Source organism: Melanotaenia boesemani, chromosome 11 (genome assembly GCF_017639745.1).
Source record: "Melanotaenia boesemani isolate fMelBoe1 chromosome 11, fMelBoe1.pri, whole genome shotgun sequence".
NCBI classification, from domain to species: Eukaryota; Metazoa; Chordata; class Actinopteri; order Atheriniformes; family Melanotaeniidae; genus Melanotaenia; species Melanotaenia boesemani.
The window spans coordinates 18,117,689-18,142,353 of NC_055692.1; the positions used below are offsets into that span (position 1 = coordinate 18,117,689).

At 37.2% G+C, this 24,665-nt stretch overlaps 1 protein-coding gene across 2 annotated transcripts; it reads left to right on the top strand.

Moving 5' to 3' along the window:
- The first annotated feature begins 104 nt into the window (after positions 1-104).
- Positions 105-18,489, top strand: LOC121649147 (MLX interacting protein). Of its 2 annotated transcripts, none has more exons than XM_041999752.1 (17): positions 105-692; positions 3,952-4,058; positions 4,495-4,580; positions 4,762-4,851; positions 4,998-5,039; positions 6,953-7,193; positions 10,470-10,559; positions 10,737-10,831; positions 11,820-12,402; positions 12,911-13,008; positions 13,178-13,289; positions 13,377-13,495; positions 13,633-13,740; positions 13,848-13,975; positions 14,090-14,213; positions 15,137-15,266; positions 17,325-18,489. In XM_041999752.1, exons 1-17 carry the CDS (start codon positions 370-372, stop codon positions 17,444-17,446), a joined length of 2,598 nt encoding a protein of 865 aa, XP_041855686.1. In that variant the 5' UTR covers positions 105-369; the 3' UTR covers positions 17,447-18,489. The 2 variants fall into 2 exon arrangements, with proteins under 2 accessions (XP_041855686.1, XP_041855687.1); XM_041999753.1 differs by having other exon boundaries at positions 7,022-7,193.
- Positions 18,490-24,665: the final 6,176 nt, after the last annotated feature.

The window sequence follows — 24,665 nt, forward strand, 5'->3', positions numbered from 1 at the left end:
GTGTCTGGGGGGGACCCTATTCAGTTTATTTCGGGCTGAGTCGTGGGTGAGGCTCTGATTATGACCAATCAGAAACGCCTCAACACAGGAACTTCCTGCTCCACACAGAGAAGCAGCTTTTTGTCAGCTGGTCTCTGGGACTGGTGGCTACGTCAAGTATCTAACGAGATAACAAGTTAACTTGGCTGCAAATGGCCAATGACAGACGTTATCATGGGTAAGCAGAGGGCTGCGACTTCATGGCACGAGTTTGGCGAACTTTAACAGCTGGACCTAAACGAGTTTCCGTTGGCAAGCCTCATGAAAGGGAGATTTTTTTTGTCCTAGCTTGCTGGCTAACGTTAGCTATTTGTCTGGAGAGTTCCCGACATGGCTACCAGGGAGATGTCTCAACGGCAGACGTACCGTGGCCCACCGGCCAGCATAAAGCAAGAGCAGGATGACGACTCGGACACAGAGGAGACCAACTTGGGGTTGCGGAAGGTAGACGGGCTGGAATCTCAGATCATCCATAGCGGGCACTTCATGGTGTCGTCGCCCCACAGCGAGCATCCTCCAAAGAAGGGCTACGACTTCGATACTGTCAACAAACAGACCTGTCAGACGTATCATTTTGGAAAGGCTAGCACATCGCATATCTCCATTGACGCTTCCCTGACTAAACTCTTTGAATGTATGACCCTTGCCTATAGGTGAGCTACAACACATGCCTACTGTGTATTCCATATGCTAACATTCACTTTCACTTTAGTCCCAGTTAATGTTGAACTCTTCACTGTCAGGCACATGACCATTGTGCACATTGCAGTCACGAGCCTGCTGTTCTTTTAACTTCCTGCTCGACCTATCATTTTTGTTGAGTTCACTGCATGTAACAATGAAGCCATTTACCTACATATCAATGCTCCTAACAGAAAACAGAAATAAAGGGGAAACACTTGGATAGATGACTCCTTTTAGAACACAAACCGTGAAATTAAGCAGTCTTAGGAACATTGGAATCGAGCCAGAAGAGCTCTTATTATGCCCTGTCAACATTACTACACAGAGGATCAGGGCTCATTCTCTCATAACAATTGAAAACGCTTAAGTGGAGACTGGAGGGATTAGATCCAGCCTGATGTCGTCACTTTTGAATAAGAAAGTTGTCAGGGCATGATATGAATTGCATAATGTTTCTATGAGCTGCTGATTAGTTGAGTTACTGTCTGTCATTGTTGTGTGGAACAAGAAAAGATGCAAAAGAAAATAAGTTCCAATTTCCTCATAATTGCAGAAAGAAATGCAGATAAAAGTGCTTATTTTTAAATTAATTTTAAATAGTACATGTATAAGGCACAAGAATATTTATGTTCATTCAGATTATGGTCAGAACCAACACAGTCACAATCAATCAATCAATCAATCACAATTTCTTTGGGGTATTTAAAACATGACCCAGCATGTATTTAAGACCAATTAAATGACTAAAACTTTAGATTTTAAAGATACATGTTGTCTACCATTCATTAAGAACAATTATTGGATGCTCATGCAAACCTGAAATCACATCTAAATTGCTTTAAAATAGTTTCTTTATTTGTAAATCTAGGATTTTTTTTTCTTCATTAGTTTAAATATTTTTCAATTTTTCAATTCATGAATAAATTACTAAAACAGTGACTTATTGACTTGTCATTTCAGTTCTAATTAGTAAAAATGCCAATATATAATGAAAAAGATATTATTTGTAATATAGCCCATGACTAAAAAAATAAACTGAAAGCAGGACAGTGAATGTTAAAATAATGGAAAAGTGTGTTATTACTGAGATGTAAACAAAAAAATGCAGGTGATGTTAGTTGGTTGTAAAGGTTAAAGGAAAAAAACAAGCAGAGCAAGGTTCATGTAACTCATGGTTCTCTATTTACAGCTGCAGTGTTTGTAACACTGGTGCCAGCTGCTATGAGGATTCCCTCTGACTTGGCACCAAACTTGACTCACTGGGAAGTCTATTTATAAAGCAGTTACTGTTCTGTTGTTGTCATTCATCCTATAAAAAGATATGAGTATATAGTATGTGTATGTAATTATTTAAGAACATTTTCTTTAAGAAGAACATGGCTAGATCTGAAAAGTTAACAGTGCCCTTTTGTTAGTGTACCCATCTATAAATGGGTACAGATGCTGACATTATTTGTCACTGGGCTGTTATCTTTGATCTAAGATACTGTAACCATACCAGTGCATACTGATAAGTTCCTCTGATGTTCCTCTGTCTTACATTTTCTGCACAGGTTAAATATGTACTGCATGTACTCAGAATCTCAGGGTACAGATGAGTTTACTTGTTCTTGTGAGACGAGTAAGTCATTCTGAAGGCGGTCCATGGTTTGAATGCATGATAAAAAAGCTTAAGTTCTCATGTCATAATGAAAGAAAATTTTAGGAATAGTTTGAGTTTATGGTTATAGATTTATGAGAAAAAAATTCCAATTAATTTCTTTTTTCTCTTTTAGTCAGTATTGCGTTTTTCCTTTAATTGCGCATAGATGTAAGCAGCTTTTTTGTTTGGTATGTTCACGTTCTTGGTGCACGAATGGCATCATTAGCTCCAAACAAATTCGTCCATCCATTCATTTTACTCTGTTTGTCTAAGGTTGGGTTAGACCTTAGACCACTGGAAAGATCCAAGAAGAGCCAGACTGGACTAAGGGAGTATTTAGTCTGCCTCTTGGTCTTCTTCCAGCTCTGAATCCCAGAACTTTATTAACACCAGATGGAAATTGCTTGTACAAATCCATGTGCTATTTTCTTCTAAAAAGGCCCAAGTAAGAAGGTGTATCTGCAATGCCCAGGTGTATGTGCCTGTCACCATTCAACAATGATGGGCTAAAATCACAAATATTATCTCATTGCCACTTCAGGGTTCATTATAAGTCACCCCTACATCTGTGAGTTTTCTTATTGAAATCTGTAGTTTTAGGGCTGATGTCAATTTTATACTGTTTATATACTGTTCCCAGATTCTCTTTTCAGAGCACTTAGCCTTTTTTTGTGCAGCCGCCACAAGTGCACAAAGTTAAAAATCTTTAAACATTTCCAAAAAACACTTGATGGCTTTTCTTTTAGACAACCAGCCAATTATACAACCAGTTAAAATGGGCAAATGCTGTCACCCTTAACCAGGACAACAGAAAACAAACTTGTTCTTTTTGTGTTTGTCTAACCTGATGACGTGTCACCCAGAAGTGATCAGAAAAGTCTTCTATGTGGTAGCAGATCAGCTGATGATTAAATGTTGATGGTAATATTGATAACTTGATGTTGAGAAACCCTAAAAGCTTGAATAAAGCTATTAAGGTTACTATGACCTGAATGACAAAGAATCTACACCAACAAGATAGCAACAAAGCTCAGTGTGAAAATGACTGCATTCCCTAACCCCCCGACAGGAATCTTACTGAAAACTCTCCTGTATTTCACCTTAAACAGGCCTGGAACTGGGAATCTTGTCATAATATCACATTAGGAGGACTTATTTTTACTGTATTGTTGTCTTAGATGGATAGTGTCACAAACTGACCTTTTTCTGCACTGCTGCTATCTGAGCTGTAACAGACTTAACCAATGACGTATAAGGGCAAGCATCCTGTTTGGTCCTGATGGTCAAAACAAAACAATACTAAACAAAAAAAAAAAAAAAAAACTGTAAATTGACTTGGAAAAACAGAGGTAGGCACTATTTAGACACTGTCCACATATTTTGCTCATAGAAACGCATGCACACAGATTGCTTTTTTTACTTTTTTGATGATAAGCTGGAAGACTGTGCTTCCCAAGCACCCAGTCAGCACCTTTCTGTCAAAGGCACCACTTGCCATAGCAGTTATGTTATGTTATTGGTGATTTTAGGCATATTAAAACCCCCACTCCGAAGTGATTTCACTGTTAGTTTTATTGTCTTTTCAGTGGTAAGCTGGTATCTCCAAAATGGAAGAACTTCAAAGGTCTGAAGTTGCTCTGGAGAGACAAGATTCGTCTGAATAACGCCATATGGAGAGCCTGGTATATGCAGTGTAAGACTTCCACCTTGTCTTTTATTTGGTATCCAGAGATTGTGGGCTGTTGTTTGATATTTTATAAGAGATGACTAAACTATACTTTTTTAAATCTTCATTTAGACAAGTCTGCATTTCAGCATGTGGCCTTTTCAAGCTTTCAGGCTTTGCATTACTTTAGCTCAGTTCCCATGCATGTTTAATACTACATACTTTAACAGTACTTGTAAACCTATATGTGAAATCAAAAACTATGGAACGGGTTAGTAGAAGATTTTTATGCCAGTGATTAGTAGTAAAACCTTTTTCAAAACACACAAACTAGATTAAGGATTGTATGAGCAGTGACCATTTATGTTACACTGTGTATTAAGCTGAAGCGTTCTTTTCATTTCTATGTGATGCTGTGTGCATTTTGATTTTCGATCAAGCAAATCGTTTTTTCACCCCTCAGATGTGGAAAAAAGGGAGAATCCTGTGTGTCACTTTGTAACGCCCCTAGATGGAAATATAGACTCTGATGTTCATCGTCCTGCAGAGGTACAAATAGAAAAGTAGCAACAGAAACGTTGTTGTTTCAACCAAAATCATTCTGACGATCATTTTATGGTCAATCTCTAAAATAATTTAATTTTACTTGTCATTTAGTTTTGTTTCCCGTCTCACTTATTTCCTTTAAGTAGACTTTGGTTTAGTTTTTGTCACTGTCTTTCTTTTACAGGCCATTGCCACAGAGGGGAAAGGCTGGAAAAGAAGGATTGAAATTGCCATAAGAGAATACCACAAGTGGAGAACATACTTTAAGAAAAGAGTAATTTATTGTTATACTTTCCAAAAATACGCCATCATATTTTAGCTTTTGTCAGAGTAACACTGTTAATTTTGTCGCTGTGCCCCATATAACTGTATTTTTACTCTAAACTTTGTTCGTCTAATGTTGCCCCTACTCTTTTATAGCTACAGAAGCACAAAGATGAAGACCTCTCAAGCTTACTTAAGGTATGCAAAACTGTCATGCTCAATACATCAATGTGATAATTAGAATCTGTGTCTATTTAACAAGATGTCAGTACTAATAGATTTAACCCATGATTACCTGCCATTGTTTTTATACTTTGAGATATGATACATTTGACTGCATATGCTGACGTTAGCTTGTAATTTGCTAACAGTAACCTTATAGGCCTTAACGTTAATAGCTTTATCAGTCTGTTGAAACCACAATATTTAGTCATTCAGACTTTGATCACTTTTGTGTAAACGTCACTCCATAACTAAATTCAGACATGCCGTTATATTGATGGAAACGACCTCAGTATTGATCTCTTTTATGAGATTGGCCAGTACATGCAGTAAGACAATGATAAAAGTTTTTATTGATTCAGTTTTCTTACATGTACCACCATAACAATTCAAATTAGTGTGACAAACACGCAGAGGTTGTGTAAAACAGCATGATGGATGGAGGCAGTTAAAAAATATATAACTTGTCTCCATGTTTAATCTTTTTTTTTTTAACCGTTCAGTGTTTTATTTGTGTTGGATTAACTTTATGAACTGTAATGGAGTAATTGTTACTAACTCAAGCAAAGCATGATCTCTATACCTGAAACCAAGATCTCTGCCCTCTAACAAATGTTTGTCATGAGAAATTCTGTGTCCTTAAGGAGTAACGTTTTTCTCATACAAACATGTTTTGCAATAAATACCAAGCCAAAGATATTTTCTACATTGTGCTAAACAAAACTACAATGAGAGCTGTTGAGCAGCAACTTCAACTGTATCTCAGACAGCAGTTTTTTAGGACAACATTTAACCAAACTAACCCACCTTTGCTGAGAAGGCTTGTCCTTTGTGAATGCTGCAGTTCAGATTGTTGAAAGTGATACTTGCATGTTGCTATGTCTGACCTTGACAGATTGTTGTTGCCAAATGTTATGGAGAAGCACCAGGGTATTCATTCAAAGAGATAATTAATTCAAACACATAAAAAGCACTGAGGAAAAGTTAGAAGCAATTTAAGTAAAATGAGAATGGTTGCTTTTGCAGACAGTGTCCCGTATACAGTAATAATTTAGGATTTTCTCCTGTAAACAGAAAACAGCCCTCATCAGCTTGTATATCTCTGCATAACCTTGACACAGTTTTTCTTTGGATTTAGAGTACATCACACAAATTAAGTTTTATTTGAAATACATAATGTTTGACACATTCATTCCCTGCAATCACGCTACACTGGCATTTAAGTATCACTAAATCTGAGAATTAGAAAAGCTGCTGGTCTGATTTCAGTTAAACTCAAGCTTTGCAAGTTATTCTAAATGGGCAGAAAGTGAGACATTTGCCTGGAATAACAGAGTTACTGCTTTTGGAAAATGTATATGAAGGCACATGCTTGCCCAATATATCAGTGGTTATTTAATACTCATTAGGTTGTTTATGAATGTGGATATTATTTCTGAAACACTTGTAGATATTTCCAACAGTTAGCTGGATTTAAATTAATTTATTTATAAAAAGTGATTTGTTTTAGTGTGGATGTAGCCTCAGGATGTCTCAACATCCTCTGACTGAGCCAATGACATTAAAACCAGGAATCTGTATGATCCATATTATCTGTAACAGAATTATTTTTACCTCTTATCCCGGCTATATATCTGGGGGCCAACATGCTGCTCATTGATGCATAATCAATTTGGGACCAGTCCGGTGCCACCCTCTTTATGTGCTGGATAAGAATGTAAAAGCTTACGTGGAAAAATTAACATTTGCACAAAACTTTACAGATAAATGACTTATGTATAAGAGTATTTGCATGCTATACATTAATGCCCCTGCTTTTTACTTGTGCACATAAATGCATGCTTGTGTGACATTAACTGGCTTGGTCATTGCATTTTTAATACTCAAAGGGCCCAGAGGAGCAGTTATCGCTGTTTGGGGAAGTGTCTCCAGACATGCTCCGTGTCTCCTTTTGTCAGGATGAAGAGACTGCTGCACGCCGTATGCCTCGTAAGCATAATGAAACGCCTGCCCCTATGGAGATGGACCCCATCTTTGACATGGATGTTCTGATGTCTGAGTTTTCAGACACATTGTTCTCTACTCTGGCTTCACATCAACCCATGGCCTGGCCCAATCCAAGGGAAATTGGTGAGTAATTCAGAATATATTTATTGTATGATCTGTATAATCTTATTCCTTAAATACCTTGATAACTAATGTTGTCTTAACACATATTTTTGCCATTGTTCATAGCATTTTGTACATAAGTAAAACAAACTTTCTTAAACATTGCAGCTGTAAGTGTTGTCTTGAGACTGGATCTAAATAATATGTATGTACAGTGGTGTAAAAAAAGTTTGCCCCCTTCCTGATTTTTTTATTTATTTATTTATTTATTTTCATTTTATTTTTCTTATTTATTTATTTTTTTTGCATGTTTGTCACACTTAAATGTTTCGGATCATCAAACAAATCTAAATATTAGTCAAAGACAACACAAGTAAAAAGTATGAAAAAGTGGTTACCCCCTACACCTAATAACTGGTTGGGCCACTTTTAGAAGCAACAACTGCAATCAAGCATTTGCAATAATTTGCAATGAGTCTTTTACAGAGTTGTGGAGGAATTTTGGCCCACTTATCTTTGCAGAATTATTGTAATACAGCCACATTGGAGGGTTTTTGAGAAGGAACTGCCTTTTTAAGTTCACGCCATAGCGTCTCAATGGGATTGAGTCCAGGACCCCGATTAGGTCACTCCAAAGTCTCCATTTTGTTTTTCTTCAGCCATTCAGAGATGGACTTGCTAGTGTGTTTTGGATCTTTGTCCTTCAAGTTCGCTTCAGCTTGAGGTCACAAACAGACCACTGGACATTCTTCTTCAGGATTGTTTGGTCGACAATAGAATTCATGGTTACATTTATCACAGCAAGTCTTCCAGGTCCTGAAGCAGCAAAACAGCCCCACACCATCACACTACCGCCACCATATTTTACTGTTAGTATGATGCTCTTTTTCTGAAATGCAGTGTTACTTTTACAAAAGATTTAATGGGACACACACCTTCCAAAAAGTTCAACTTTAGTCTCATCAGTCCACAGAGCATTTTCCCACAAGTCTTGGGGATCACCAAGATGTTTTCTGACAAAATTAAGATGACCCTTAATGTTTTTTTTTTTTTTTTTTTTTGTTTGTTTGTTTGTTTTGGTTTTTGGTTTTTTGCTCAGCACTTGTTTTCGTCTTAGAACTCTGCCATGCAGATTTTCTGCCCAGAATTCTTATGGTGAAGTCATGAACACTGACCTTAACTGAGGCAAGTGAGGCATGCAGTTCTTTGGATGTTGTTGGAAGGTCTTTTGTGACCTCTCGGATAGGGCTGAGCAATCACATGATCGTGCTTAATGATTGCGATAAATTTCTGGCCGATCACAATGATCAGCTGTGTGCCTATTTACTTGATTAAAAATGGTGGAAATGTGCGCGACAACAGCCAATCTGAGTTGATCTTTTCCTACTCCACTTCTATAAGTTGCTGGAGAAGTTGAAGCTAGGCAAGCATGGTGACGGATCATGGAGCTGAGGACAGCAAAATAGATGCCAGACATGACATCGGAGTTATCCTCTAAAGAGGAGGTCACAACGTCCACAAGTTAGTTGAGGAAGTTAAACAGGTTCAAACTGGTGAAAGGTAGCTTAGCTTGCTATAGGAATTTGAGGGGCCTGAGCAGGCAGAGGCAGCGGGGATGTGAGAGCAGAAATCTTATTTACAAAAAACTACAAAAAAATCCCCATACAGAGAAGAAGGTTTAACAGAAACAGCATCACAAGAATTCATTAGTGAGTCAAATACACGAAAAAGGACCTGAGGTTTGTGAGCATTTTAGGAGAAATATTCAGCTTTAGCAGCCTGCTGATAAATTAGAAGAAAATCATGCAACAGATTTTGAGAAATTTGGAGATTGTCTATTTTCCACTTTCTCTCCGTCTGTCTACATGCACGTCTGAGTGTGTGAGTGGACTCATTCAGCCAAGTAGCAACGCTAAGATCAAAAACGGCAAACGGCCTGCCTCTCTCGCTACGTTCCTGTAGTGGTAGTTGCCATTTCCTCAACCGTCTCAGCGGTTTACCAATGTGGGCTGATTGGGGACTTTTCACATTAATGCCAACTCCTAATATCTGTGCAAATTTTGTACCAACCACCCATGGTTTACAACAAAAAAATGCATATTCACAGATTAATCTGCACTGTCAAGTGTGGAAATGGGCACGTATATGAAACCATGTAGGCTATACGAAATCAGTTGGATCTTTTTTGTTGGTTTGTGATGTGCTTTGGAAACATGTGTTAGTAAAACAGGCTAATGATATGAATAAACGGCATTGCAAAAGTTATGTTTAATTTAACCTTATCTCAGCATAGCCGCTCAGCCAGGCTGTTTAATCAATTTACGATTTGAATGATCGCCGAATTTAACCTGTAGATGTAGCAAAGTTAGTTACTCTGTTTCAATGGATGGATGGATGGATGGATGTTACCTTTTCCAGACATAGGCTTGCCGTTCGTTCTTATATCGCTGTACAATGGTAATTGCCGGTAAACAACAGCAAGTGCCATTCTCTTCCAACCGTTTATTATTGGCTGGTCATTCTTTTCTTGATATAACTTTCCAGAAGTGTTCCAGTTTGTTAATTAATAATCAATGCAATAACCATGATGCAATCTTAGGATCAAGCCCCTTCATTGTCATACTTCTTTTTACTACCTTCATATACCAGGAGAGGGTGCAACCTTGTAGGTTTTCCCCCATATCATCCAGCCCTACTCTTGGACGAGTCGTCGCTGCGCTCTTAGCGTTATTTTGGTCGCCGGCCATTCCTGGGAAGGTTCACCACTGTCCTATGTTTTTGCCATTTGTGGATAATGGCTCTCATTGTGGTTCGCTGAAGTCCCAAAGCTTTCTAAATGGCTTTATAACCTTTTCCAGACTGGTAGATCTTGGTTATTTTCTTTCTCATTTGTTCTTGAATTTCTTTGTATCATAATGTCTAGCTTTTGAGGATCTTTTGGGCTACTTCATTTTGTCAGGCAGGTCCTATTTAAGTGATTTCTTGATTGAGAGCAGGTGTGACAGTAATCAGGCCTGGGTGTGGCTAGAGAAATTGAATTCAGGTACGATAAACTACAATGATGTTTCAGCATGGAGGGGGCAATCACTTTTTCACACAGAGCCATTTAGGTTTGGATTTTTTTCTTTCAAAAATAAAAACTGCATTTTGTGTTGTGTTTGTCTTTAATATTTAAGTTTGTTTGATGATCTGAAACATTTTAGTGTGACAAACATGCAAAAAAGAAATCAGGAAGTAGGAAAACACTTTTTTCACATGATGGTATGCTTCCTCCTCCTCTGCCTCCACCTTCCACAGCTCATGCAGGGAATGCAGACATGATCCAACCAGGACTCATCCCCTTACAACCTAATCTCGACTTCATGGACTCCTTTGATCCACTTCAAGGTAGCATTAGAGCACCGCCCGTAGCCTCAATAGCATTACACTCCAACTAATAGTTCACACTTTGTAAGAATCAAGCGCACATGTTCTAGTAACGCTGCTATAGCAGTCGGCTTAGCCTAACACAAAAGGTAGTGTGGTTTTACTAACCTCCAGCTAACATAGAGACTCTTGTTCCAGACTTATTTCACAGCCTCCGTCAGCCCGCCTTCCCCTCTGTTTACCCCACTGCATCATCTGTCACCCCTCTACCCAGCAGCAGCTCTCAGTCACAGGTAAACACCAACCCAAGGCTCAATCCCTAACACACTCCACATGACAATTTGTGCAAGGATAAATTTATCTCTTAAATATATTTAAGATTTGTGGTGCAGTTAAATACAGATTATTGAACATTACTAAACTGTATTTAGCATTTTTTGTACACGACTCTTTTAAACTGATTAACCAATTTATATTCCTTAGGGACTTAATCATTCATTAAATACCATAGCTAAAAATTCAGTCTCTCTGCCACGCTTTCATAATCCTGTGCCCTTCCCTAAAACACATTATTCTGACATAATTAATATTAAAATTGTGTTTCAGAGTTTTTGCAGGTCCATACATGCTTAACTGTGGATACTTGATTAACTTTGAAATACAAAAATATTAGAATAGAAGATTTTCATAACTAAAAGTTTACCTGAGCATTATATCATCATCTACAGGTGCTGCACCTCTGTATTTGATATAGACTAGTTTGTATAAAAGATACGCATCCGACATCTGCACAGATGGAGAAAAATGAGTAAACAGATATTATTATGTCATTAGAATCAGCACCAAGTCAATACTCACCTGCTCCACCATCCTTCTGTGTGATTTCTTTGTGGTTATCTCTACAAATGCTGAGAAAGGATCAGCATCATTAAGACTTTTTCTGGTGGAACTCTGTGGGGAGGGAAAAAAAGCAACTTGCTTGAAAATTTCATCCTTAATAGAGTCCTCTGTCTAAGCCCTCACCTGATAAATTAGTTACATAATGGAAAACCAAATTTTACTCAGGTGCAGCTCAGTCACTGAAGTGAACAATAAGCTGTGGGGTCATGAACTGACCTGAGGAAGGCAGCCTGTCCACTGTCATCATCTAAACCTGCACCAGAAAGAAAGTTTCAAACTAACATAAAAATAAATGGAGCTGCATCACTTCTGTGTCATTTTGTACTACAAAAAAAAGTTCTAAATACATGTCTTTCCTTTATTTTTTTAATCCCTTGTCAGGCCCAGTTGATGTCCTCCTTGCAGCTCTCGCCCAACCAAATCACCCCCGCCGGCCCTCTTCCCATCTCTTCTTCCGCACCCAGTCAGACTGGTCAAGCAAGTGGTGGAGCAGCTTATGAACAGAACTACATGCCCCTGTTTTCTGAGCATGTGGCTCCCAGTCATCAGTCAGCCGTTCCCTCTGTTTCTCAGCCTTTATCCAGCGATTCTGTGGAACAGTGCCTTCCAAGTCAGAACCTGCCTTCACCGGCCCCGATGGGCTCCTCAGCCTTGGACAACAGCTCAACGCTGGATGAGACTGTAGCCCCCTCTGTGATTACACACACAGCTCCCTCAACTGTCACACCGAGCAACTCGGCCACCACCTTCAGCCACATCTCGGACTATAGCTCCATACCTGCACAATCGCAACCCAATCCATCCCAACTCCAACCCCTGGCTCCTCTGCCTCCCACTCCCTTCCAGCCCCCTCAGGGTTTTGCTCTGCCTCGCCCTTATCAGTCAAACAGTGCCAACAAAATCCGCCCAGTGCAAAGAATTGCTCCTGCTAACACACTCCCTTCTTCTCACCTCATCCTCGCAGGTCTGTTTTTTCCTACCCTCATATCGGGATATTTGACCTGGTTTTAGAATTGTGTTACTTTAGCTTAGGTGCCATTAGAGACCACCCAAGCCTTTTCAGTTGAGTCATTATTGATTTACTATTATGATGTGATACACACATTCTTTATCAAATTATTCTGCAGGTGTTTTGTTTTAGAAAAAAGAAAACACCTGCAGAATAATCTGCAGCATGGCTAAATTTAGTAATGAGATACATTTAGAAAATGTTGATATAATTAATCCAGATTTTTCAAACAAAACAAGTTGTTTGCATGCTCTGCTTTTATTTTTAACAGAACAATCTTTGTAAAACTCTCTTTGTAGACAATAATTAAGTGCAATATTTGGCTTGCAAACCTTTTTTAAATATACATTTCCAACTGAACCTATTTTTTATCCAGAAATGTAAAAACCTCATATTATAAATGATAAAATCATAAGTTTGTGTGTATCAATGCAGATATATATCATTTCAACTCCCTTTGCAGGTCAAACTAATGCTGTGATTGTTACACACACACCCCTGAAAGCAGATGTGGACACCACTAATGCCAGTGTAGTCATCACTCCCTCACATCTTGGGCCTGTATGGTTTCATTTTCTTTTTCTTTTTCTTTTTTTTCCAAATTTGTCAAAAATCACAGTGACGATATTTGGATTTGCCTGTTGTCTAAATGGCAACTGCTCCAATTTAAATATCATATTTTGTTGCAGTCAGTCTTGATTTACATTTTATATCTTTATATGTATTTCAGGCATCTGGATTTCATGTATTACCTCAGACACAGAAGTCTTCCCAGCCGATTGTCCCTAAAGATAAGTCGTATCCTTCCAGTCGCAAAAATCAGAAAGCTTCCTCTGGTGTCGGTGAGAATGCTGTGTCCACAGGAAAGTTCCTTGAGACTCTAAATAGTTCTTCCTTTAACAGTATTCATGTTTGTTTTTCTTTTTCAGTTCACAGTCAGCCAGGATCCAGTCAAGGGTCACCTTGTGGGTTAGATCAAGTTCACAGCCCACAGTCAATCATTATCAGCAGCAGCAGCACAGCTCTAATAAAGAATGAGCACAATCAGGTTTGTATTGGTGTGTCTGGGGATCTCCCAGGCTTTCACAGGGTGGAGCTAAGTTGTGCATGAAAAAGAAATTACACTCTTTTGTCTTAATGTCAAAATCAGTAACACTTTCCCTTTTTCTCTGTAATATATGACAGAGCCGAAGGACAACACACATATCTGCTGAACAAAAGAGACGATCAAACATAAACATAGGCTTTAAGACACTCTGCACCCTGGTTCCTACCCTTAAGTCACAATCAAATGTAAGTCTGCAAATCAAAACTACAGTAACAGATTGTACACATGGACAGTATTCAGTTCTAATATTTATTGTACTAACCTGTATTTATTATTAACTTTGTGCCCTTAGATCACAAATGCAGTCACTTTGCAGAAAACGGTGGAGCACATCGGGAAGCTCCAGCAGGAGAGGCAGCAGATGCTGGATGAGGTCAGGAGACTACGAGAGGAAATAGAGGAGCTCAATACTTCTATAAGGTATATAAAAACATTGTGTACTTTCCACCCATTTGACCACTATGGAAATGTTGCACAGACCTTTAGCAAATTAACTATCAACTCTTTCTGTGTCCTCTCAATGCTTAACCACAGCTTGTGTCAGGAGCAGCTCCCTGCAACTGGTGTTCCTATGAGGCGACATTGTTTAGACCAAATGCAAGAGAAGTTTAATGAGTATGTAAAGAGCCGCACTCTTCAGAACTGGAAGTTCTGGATTGTATCCTTCAATGATAATTAACTTTATTATGCTTTATATAATAGCAGCCAAGAGAATTAAAAAAATCTATGCATGTGGGTTTCTTATGTGTCATCACTAATGAAGAGGATTGCAGTACAGTTGCTGTTGTCCATAAGCTCTTAAGTAGACAAATGTAGACAAATTCACTTGTAAAATGCTCTATGCTATAGAGCAGGGGTGCCCAAAGAAGGGCCCGCGGGACAAATTTGACCTGCCCGCCCATTACATCTGGTCCGCTATCATATTAGATATCAAAGCTATTTTGAGTATGTCACACTTGAAAGATGGACTCACTCCTCAATGACAAACTCACCTTGTCAGGGAGCCAGGTGCAACCTAACATTGACAGGCTACTAATGTCCAAAGATCAGCTTTATGTGTCCCACTAGCATTAGCAATTTGCCTTGTTGAGCATGCATTGTTTGGTGTTGGTGACGTTTTGCACCATATTTGGTTACAATTTAGTGCCAGCAATTAATGTTTGTTGTTGGCCTCCCCTTTGATGAACTTTGACGGACTTGCCTCTCATAGGTTTCCAAATAGGGCGCCCTTGGCTTTTGTAAACCCAATGTGGATTAAATTCATTATACAAAGATAAAGCATTAAATGTTTTATGATTGTGGCTTGTTTTTTTTGTTAGTTTTTTTTAATTCCCTCACTAAAGACCTTATGCATTCGTCAAACAATGCTTTTATGTGTCTATCAATTCATACTTCAAAGTTTCAAACAATTTAATAAGTAAAATACCTTTGAATATCCAGAATATAACAGAATGAAAAATTAAATCGTAAAACACAAGGCAAAAACAAAATGATGAAGAGTTGTGGACTCAGACATGTCAAGGAGAATTGCATATATATCTCTCTGTTGTTTAATTTATCCTTGACTTTAATGCATCTCAGTTCAGCATCATTATCAAGCCGCTCTTTGAGTCATTCAATGGAATGGTGTCAACTTCAAGCACAGCGGAGCTGTACCAGACCACACAGCAGTGGCTCGATCGTCATTGCTCCCTTCCTGTCCTCAGACCCAGTAAGTAAAGGAACATTTTTCTGACATGAATTAAAACGTCATTACCCCACCCACTCCATGAGATTGATAAAAAACAAACATATCAGCAGTGGTGGAATCTGCTGATTTGCACTCATGATGGGACTTCTTTGCAGCTGCAGTGTGTGTGTACAGTGATCTGTGTCGTATCTGCCACCATCTCTGTTTTCCGGCACTAGAGGAATCTGTCCTATAACTATTTCATTACAGGATGTTTCAATCACTGTCCTTATAATTATCATGCTTTACAAGAAACATTTGACCCACCCGAACTAATAATTCTGCTTTTGATTGTGTCTAAGTCTGACTTTGATTTTCCCACCTTTAATCACTGATGATCAGCCTTTGCTGCACAAGGTGCTAAAAAGTCAAGTTTATCTCTTCCTCATATAACGTGTCATGTAAGCGGATCATTAGTTGTAACTGAGCTATTGCTCAGTCAGGACATGCAGGGCTCTGCAGCACTTTGGGCAACCTTGGAGTAATAAATCAGCAATCAGTTTTATGACCACTTTTGTTGGCAACATTGAGCATAAAATCAGGCTGAATGTTTTTATGACAGCTTTTCTAGTTCCATTTGATTTATTTATTCATTTTTACTTGAAATTAATGGTTAGTTCAAGTTCAAGGACATTATACTTTTTAATTCTGTTTAACAGTTTTAATTTGTAACTCAAATCAATATCAATAAGATTGTTGTGGATTTTTTTTTTGGTTAAAAAGAAACATTATGTACAAAGATAAATCCACTCCTATGCAGTTTTAATGGAAGGAGAAAGTTATATTAAAATTGTATCAGCCAAGAGTAATAGTAGTAGTAAGAGTAGTGCATCACTTCTAAGCTGAACAGCAACACATTCACTCTTATGAGAAATATACAGCAGTTTACATCTACTTAAATAAAAATGCTGGCCTAACAGAGGAAACTCAATTCAACAAAAATTAATATCCTTTTATAATATTTTTCATTCTATTTTTTAAAATTTTGTATTATTTATTTTTACATCTGGAAAGATCTTCAGCAGTTTTGTGTTCAATCCTTTCTTTTGCTGGGAGGATTGTGTTTTCTATGTTTTCAAAGTAATAAAAAAAGTTCTGTTTTAAAACGTGGCAACATATTTGGCTTAATTATAGTTAATTTAATTTGTTTTTTAGTCTTATTTCAGTATGACTTCTGGAAACTGAGAAGCTAATATTTATATAAATTACATGTATGGAGGACAACATATGTCTTTTACAACTACATTATTTGTATTCATGTATTAATTTATTCATTCAATCAGTCAGTTGGATCTTTTTCATCATTTTGCATCTTTTTTGAAATCAGTCAGCTTTATTCACTTTCTTTTAGTGTAGATAGAAACCTCATGTTCTCAACACTGCTGCAGTGATTGTAATTTTTCTGACAAAGAGGTCAGTTATTACAGGTGTATTCACTTTTGCTTCGATGTATTTCCACGCTCACATTTTTTCCTACATAGATTTAATAAATGTAAGATGTTATTTTGATTATTCGTCAGAGGAAATGCACAACTTTTCAACTCAAAAATGCACAGATAAATTATTATTATTATTATTTAGTGATTTGCACATTAGTGCACTTGTGTTCTTGAACAAAAAAGTTGTCTAAAAGTTTATTTTCTGTTTTTAAACACTTATATAAGATGTGAAAGGGGATTTCCCAAGTTGTCCCTCTTGTCTACAGATAACAGATTGTAGAGTTGTGCAAGTTGTTTTGCATTTACGGTTTACAGCCTACAGCATCACGGTGTTATGACTGTTCGTGTCAAGTTAGAGGACGAAGCTATCTTTACGAAAATAAAGAAAAACAATAGCATGAACACGCTGTAACCCACATTACTCCTAATGTTGTGGAGCAGATGCTGGATTGCTGGATTTAAGTGGCAAAAAATTGATTTAGGGGGTATAAAAATGTAATCTGCTTAACTGCAACTCTTGTAATCAAGCACTAATGTGTAGTAAGACACTTGTTTAATATTTTCTCAGATTATCTCTACTGTGTGTTTTACTGTTTTCCAGTGGTGCTGAGTACACTCCGTCAACTGAGCACAACCACGTCTATTCTGAGTGACCCCTCCATGCTCCCTGAGGAAGCCACTCAGGCCGTCACATCCTCAGATGTAAAGCCATTCTCTCAGTAAAAGTCAAAGTCATCCAGAAGTCACCTGAACTGGTATTTTTCAGTAGTAAGACATTCAGCAAGGCCTACGTCGGCTCCACAAACTCCCAGAGGTGTCAGTGAAATGACAAATGTTGCCTTGAACTGAATTACGTTTATACTAAACGTACAATTATACATGATGCAGTAAGTTCAACTACCTTCACCTACTTTAGGTGACAATCTTCTTAGTACCTTGTTGGTACTTGTGGTTTATTTCTTGAACAACAATATAGATTTAATAAAAATTGTGTTTCTAATATAAAAACACAACATGGTGTTTAAAAAGGGAAATACTCTGAGAATTTTGATAGCATGTTATCTCTTAAAAGCATAAAGGTAAGGATATGATGATTTTTACCAGGTGATGAGATTAATGTGGAAGTCTAGTTTTTGTTTTTTGTTTTTTTGTTAGTTTTTTTGGGGGGGAGGAGGTTATCCTAGAAAGACCTCACACCAAAATGTAGGATATCACCTGAGATATGGTTGTTTGTTGGTTGATCTGTTTCCAGTTAGCACCACACGAGTGAAAGTTTAGTTTAATTTTTCCATCCCACATGTGTTCAGGTTGCCAGTTAACACTTGTTCCTGGTGGTTTTCCGTCTACACCGAACTTCCGCCTTTTGTTCATTCTACTCATTTCTAATGAATTTGACTGCAGTTACACAAGATAGCCGTCATCTTAGAAATGCTACACATGGATGTGTACAGGGGCATGTTACTGCATGATGGAGTGATATTACTTACTGCCCTCATAGGGAGCATAACTGACAGTACAAAGCAGTACAGATTATACATAAATATACTATTTTTACATGTACAGTGGTGCAGGATCAAGTCTGCAAAATGGGTTGATTTGTATTCTTTGTTGGTCACTCAGGGCAACATATGAATGTTAGGATCCTTCTCGACAGGAAGACACAACGTCAGTACAGGGTACAGATTGATTTTTCTTTTTCTTCTGCTCTTTATTTCACTAATTTAAAGTGTGTTGACAAAAGACAGAGAACAAAAACTACTCTTTTATGTGGAAACACAACACAAAAGATGCTCAAAAGCCATATTGGAGATCTCACCCACCCATGCAGTGCAGTATGATGAAGCACTCTGATCTCTTGAGCGGTTGAAGGTTGAGCACCGGCAGATGTAACTGGTATGTTTGATGTACATCATTCTTTAGGTCAAAGTGTCCTTTTCTATAATCAATGCAGGCTGATGTGTCCTTGTTGTTTTTCTTATCTGTAGCTCAGCACTCCTCAGGCAGATGTGTAAAATGTATTTTGCTTTTTTTTTTTTTTTTTGCAGAACTGAGTTTACTATAGAATAAAGATTATTTGATTAGCGTGCAGCTTTTATTGTGAGGTGTTCATTTCCCCGTCAAAATGCCATAAGAAACAAAGCAAGTTGCAAACAAAATTTAGCAATGTTACAGTGTACAGTTGTGCATCTTATGTTGCATTTTGTATGTCATTTATTAATGGTGAGCAGTGTGCTGCTACTTTCAGCAGAATGACTTATTTCCTGTTAAAGCAAAACCCCCCGCCTCTTCTTTTTGATTAGTTCCAGTCATTTGATCAGGTAACACCCACCACTCTGCATCAGCTCAGCTAAAATTAAAAGTTGGAGAAAGTGTTTCATTGCACACACCCTTGTGCATAAGTTGAGTCATCAATATTTTTGTTTTTCCATTAAATAACAAATCTTAAACACTATTAGAAACCACAATAACTGTAGAGACTGTAGTAGTGATATATTGCCCAAGTAAGACCATTTCGCAACACTCTCCACCTCAAGTTTGGATTACATGGGAACTTTAAAACCATATTTGTACCCTAAAATAATTTATTACTTCAAGTAAATGAATGCTCCTCTGTATGCAGCTATTGTTACTTGCAAATGCGAATGTTTCTCTTTACTGTGATCATGTCTTCTCTTACAGAAATGTTAGCATTAACAGGCACCAATTTTCTCCTTGTTTATTGGATCTTACCCTCCCACTTCTCAAATGGTAATTGATCTGTATTTATATAGCGCTGCCCAGAGCGCTTTACATTATACATCACTTTCACCTATTCACACACACATTCACACACTGATGGTGGAAGCTGCCATGCAAGATGCTAACCGGCTAACCACGACCTATCAGGAGCAATTTGGCACTTGGTCTCTTGCTTAGGGACACCTTGCCATGAGCTCGACATGCCGTCCTCAAATGTTTCTGTATCAAACGATGTTGTGGTTCCTATTTTTGTTTGCCATTTCTGTGGGGGAGTCATTGCTTTATTAATGATGTACAGTATATCATTGCAGATTGAATCTGCATTTGTTGTTTCTCCCAATATTTATATGGTATTTTGTTTGTTTAAAGAAAAAGGACAATATTTTCTTATGTTGTGTATGAGTGTTCTCCAAGGTTTCAGATGCAGCATGTTTTAAAATGCCTTAAATGATTCTGTATCACAATAAACACAAGACAAATACACTTGTAACTTGGTTATTGCATTTTTTATATAAATATTTGGTTTTCAAAAATATTTAGTACATAAGTTATTAAAGAATTTTGTATAAATTTATTCTATTTTTAAATAAATATTGAGTTTAATAGTGAACAGTGCATAAGAAAATGAATCTCTAGTACAAATGTTTCATCCAAAAAACAAAAAAAAAACATCCAAAGTAAACTTTCTATGGCAGCTTAAAAGAAAATTAGCCACTTTTTGAACAATCACTTAAGTCGTTCATTTACAAGCTGTAACAGGCACTTGGCATACATATAATTGTAGTGGTCCAGCTCAAAGGAGGGCAGGCTGCAGCTCACATTGCTCGTCTGGCCGCTGTGTCGCTGCTCCGCGTCCAGGAGATACTGGCTGCATGCGTCCAGCTTCCCTGTCAGCTCAGGGATGCGCTCGGAAAGCTGTTTGATGTAGCAGCGATAGGACGAGATATTATGGATCTGCTGCTCCATCACGATCAGGGAAGCACAGGAGATGTTGGGAAGCAGTCCACGGACAGTCTGAAGGAGGCGGACAATGAGTTATAGAGGGAGCAAATACTACACTTCCGTCATTTGATCTTCATTATTTATCTGCATGTGATCATTCAGTTACAGGATGCTGCACTAACAACTGGCTGCATTTACAATTTATCATTAAAACTGATCGAACCAAAAAGGGGTTTCATTGATATTAGTTTTTGTCCTCCTGAAGAGGTCATAAAACCGATGGATAACGTTCCTAATACCAGTTAAGAAACCAAACCCAGACTGTAACCACTTCTCTCTGAGTAAAAACTAACTTTCTTGCATAATCCTTGTTGTTTTTAGTGGACTTATTAACTACAAAGAAAAAAGAAGTTGTTTACAGGCTCGATGCCATAACTAATAGAGTGTAAACGTACACCTAAATGAAATCAGGCCTACTATAAGTTGCATTTTCTCCCTATCATAGAACTACAAAGCATTTAATGCATGAAAAAATTTCTACAACACCCCCTGTGTTCATATATCCACAAGCTCTCATTAGTTGTAGTTAATTTTAATAGAGCAAAAATCTTACAAGATGGTCCAGGGCTTCATGTATCTCCTCACGCGCCATGTTGATGGTTTTGTTAAAGGCTTTTTCTTTTGCTTCATCCCCAACAGGTCGACAGGCTGCTTTCGTAATTTGCAAGCACAGGAAGATAAGAACTACAACAGACACCACACATGAGAGATTAATTAGAAAAGGGTGTTAACACATGCATCGAGATTGTAAAGCAGCAGCCACAACCGGAGAGTTTCAGTGTTGCGCAATTTTCTACGGATGTAGATAAGTTTTATGTCTGTTATGAAATAAAGAGGAGAGAAAGGAAAAAGAAACCTCCAAGATGCTTACCAGCGCGGAAAACCATGACAGCTGGAGGTTTCAATCAACAGCAAGTTCTGATACGACTTTCTGTGATCCATCTTTGGATGATCCCTTTTATTAGGACTCCTTAGATAAAAATCTCTATATTCAACATTTTCCTCTGCGTATAGGGTGACACAGGAAAAACCACAATTGTAGGATTCATCTTTAAATTCTGGGGTTTCCCTGTATGGATGGTGATGAAAAGGTACATCTTCTGTAACAGAGGCCTACTCAAATTTAGATAAAATTTAAATAAACTTAGGGATGACAATATTTATAAAATTATTTGCTGTGTCTAATGTTTAGTAAAATATGTTACTAATGGATGTAAAGAAAGTGAAATAAAATTGGAGGTAAAACCTTAAATCTTTTGCTGAAAATTAAGACACAATTTAAGGTTGCACAGCTTGTGATGCTTATATTATAAAGGTAGTTCAATGAACTAAATCACAGCTGACCATCTTGGAAAGGGCCCTATAATATATATTATATAATAATATAATATGTGGGTCTCATCAACTGTGTGAGAATTAAAATGCTGTGGCAGGTCGATGGGAAGAAATTGGGCTTGCACCCAAGTTTAAGGTTAAAAATTCACATGTTATGTTTAAGATTAGGGTAGGGCATTCAGGAAGGGAGCAATCATGGAGACACTCCATAAAAACAGCTAAAGCAGGATGTGTGTTGGAGAGTGTAGAATAGATAGTACTAAAACATAGATGTGGAACCTGTATATTGAAGGGCATAACAGGCCTTTATCAACATCAGTTAAGTACTTACAGTTATTAAGTTAGATTAAATCAAACTACATTACTAATTATTCCTGAAGGAAGATTATATGGAAAAACAAAAGTAAGAAAGAAAGAAAGAAAGAAAGAAAGAAAGAAAGAAAATGTACCTAATATGCTGACAATATTCCCTGATGGAAGTGGATAAAGCATCTTGCCTCACTATAAAAACTGGTTAAGCGTTTAAGATTTTGATGATTGACTTGCACAATATTGGGAAGATGGTTTTAATGTTGTGGCCAATTGCTGTACATTTCATTACAGGGAAATATTGAGGATCTATTCTAATAAATTCAATAAAATGTTCTGTTTTTTATTCTGGCATTTGTGTCTTTATCTCTGAGAAGGTACTGAAAACTTCAAATCAATGTTAAAAGTGGCTTTAAAGTTAAGTTATTAACCATGTTTGTATAAATAAAATCATGATATTCACTCGTTTAGGTTAAAGGTTTAAATTGAACTGTTTGAATACAAAATGAAGACCCTTCACATGAAATTCTTACTGTGAAACTAATATTTGAAAAAAGTAGCTGTAGAACAACATTTGGTTTGAATTGATTTTTTATTCTTGCCATTTACGCCACCAGTGTCAAAGGGTGTATTATCCAGTGAGAAGAGAGCAGCACAAAGCTCACAGACAATACTGGATACATCATTTAGTTTAAATAAAATAAAAACAGGTTGTTAAGCATTCATAAATAAAGAAAACCTGTTTGTAAGCCAATAAATAAAAATAACAGCATAAATAAATAAATAAATATGGTTTTTAAGTGTCAGATAGGATTACGGCTTATAGCATTTTGCGTTTTTGTAAACTTCTATCCATTGTCTGGCAAAGTTAATCATGCGGTGACCCAGATCTCTCATGTCATAAGCATTTGAAGTTGTTACCAGTTTCTGGCATTGTGTCTTATTACATTGACCCAGTATAACTGAAATATCAGAACGATTCATGAAATATTTTCGAAAACTCTCAGTATTGCGAAGGATGTTAGTATGCTGCAGAGCATGGACCTTGATGATTGCTGGCAAGTGGATTTCGAGGTAGGCATTGATGGCACAGAGAGAGTCTCGAATGTCCTCTGTGTTGTTTCTGAAAGGAAAAATGATTCCTTCAGGTGGCTTTGAAAGTCTTGAGTTGTTTGTTTTGGATGCTTCTGTTGGATATAGTTGTGTGATCTGTGGAGGAAATGACAAAGGTTTTTCACAAAGATAATGTTGTGGATTTAAAATTTTTCTGTAAGCTACAGTGAGGATGAAATTTAATTTTATATCATGTTTATTTTTTTATTTTTTTATTACTACATAGCCTACACATCATAAGAACTTATAGTGTGTTTACTTACGTAAGTTTCTTCTGCCCTCTCTAGGTTACACAAAGATAACCCGATGACCATTGCATCAGTTTCTGAAATGTGTCTGGAGGCCACAAAGATGCTCAACATCATTTGGAAGAAAAATAGGAGCACTGTGAAAAAAATCACAAGGTAGAAGTTATGATACCGTCATCTGTATAACAAGACAATTAAAATCTTACTGAAGTCTAACTGGAGTCAACATGATCAAATTATAATCATCATTGCCTTAAGAAAGTTAACAGGTAGTAAACTTTGTACACAATGATCAATAGTAACCATTACTCCCAAGTCATCATCTATAGTTTTGAAACAGCTTACCTGTTTTCAGATACATGCTGAGACTGTTTCTGCTTCTTGTTGAGTTTATTCTCCTGAGCGGGTACAGGCTGCTTAAATAGCCGCAGTGTGGACTTTTTTTTGCCTTGTGTGCCGTCCTGTCAGTTGACTGATGACGCTTTTGTGGCATTATTATCTTAAAAATCTCTTTCTGACTTTTTCCTTTTACCTGATTTTGGGCACTCTTTTACCACGATGGTAAAACTTCTTGAAGGAAATGCAAGCTGAAAGCTCTTGCTGTGCTTCTACAAATTAATCGTGCTGTTGTTTGTCTCAGCGAAGATAATTCTCAATCACATTGCTTTATTTCCCTCCCTTATTTACAAAACATATCAAAGAAAAAGAAAAAATGGATAGTCTAAATGCTAATATTGTTTATTAATGAATAAAGGCAAATATTATTGGTCGTAGTCTAGTATAACTCAACTTAATTCTTTTTAAATAAAAACACCTTTTTCATGTTTGTTGTCCAAAATAAATTCTGTCCATGGAACTATAACATTAAAGATGTATTTTGAGTCATAACAATGCAAATGATGTGATTATGAATTTCCCCAGTAACAAAAATCTTCTAATAAAGGATGAGATTTTATCCTTATCTTTTCATTTAGATAGCATGCCACCGGATGTTAGGGCCTTTGACTCACTTTAACGAGTCAAAAAATGTTAGCTGGAGATAACATTTGAGTGATTTATTCAGTATCCCATGACTCCCCTTTTCCACTGATCATGTAAATGAACAAACTTATAAAGTAAAACTGTTATCTTCAACTTTATCTTAAATTTAATTTAAATATAATTTTAAACAAAGTGACTTAATATGATGTTAGAAA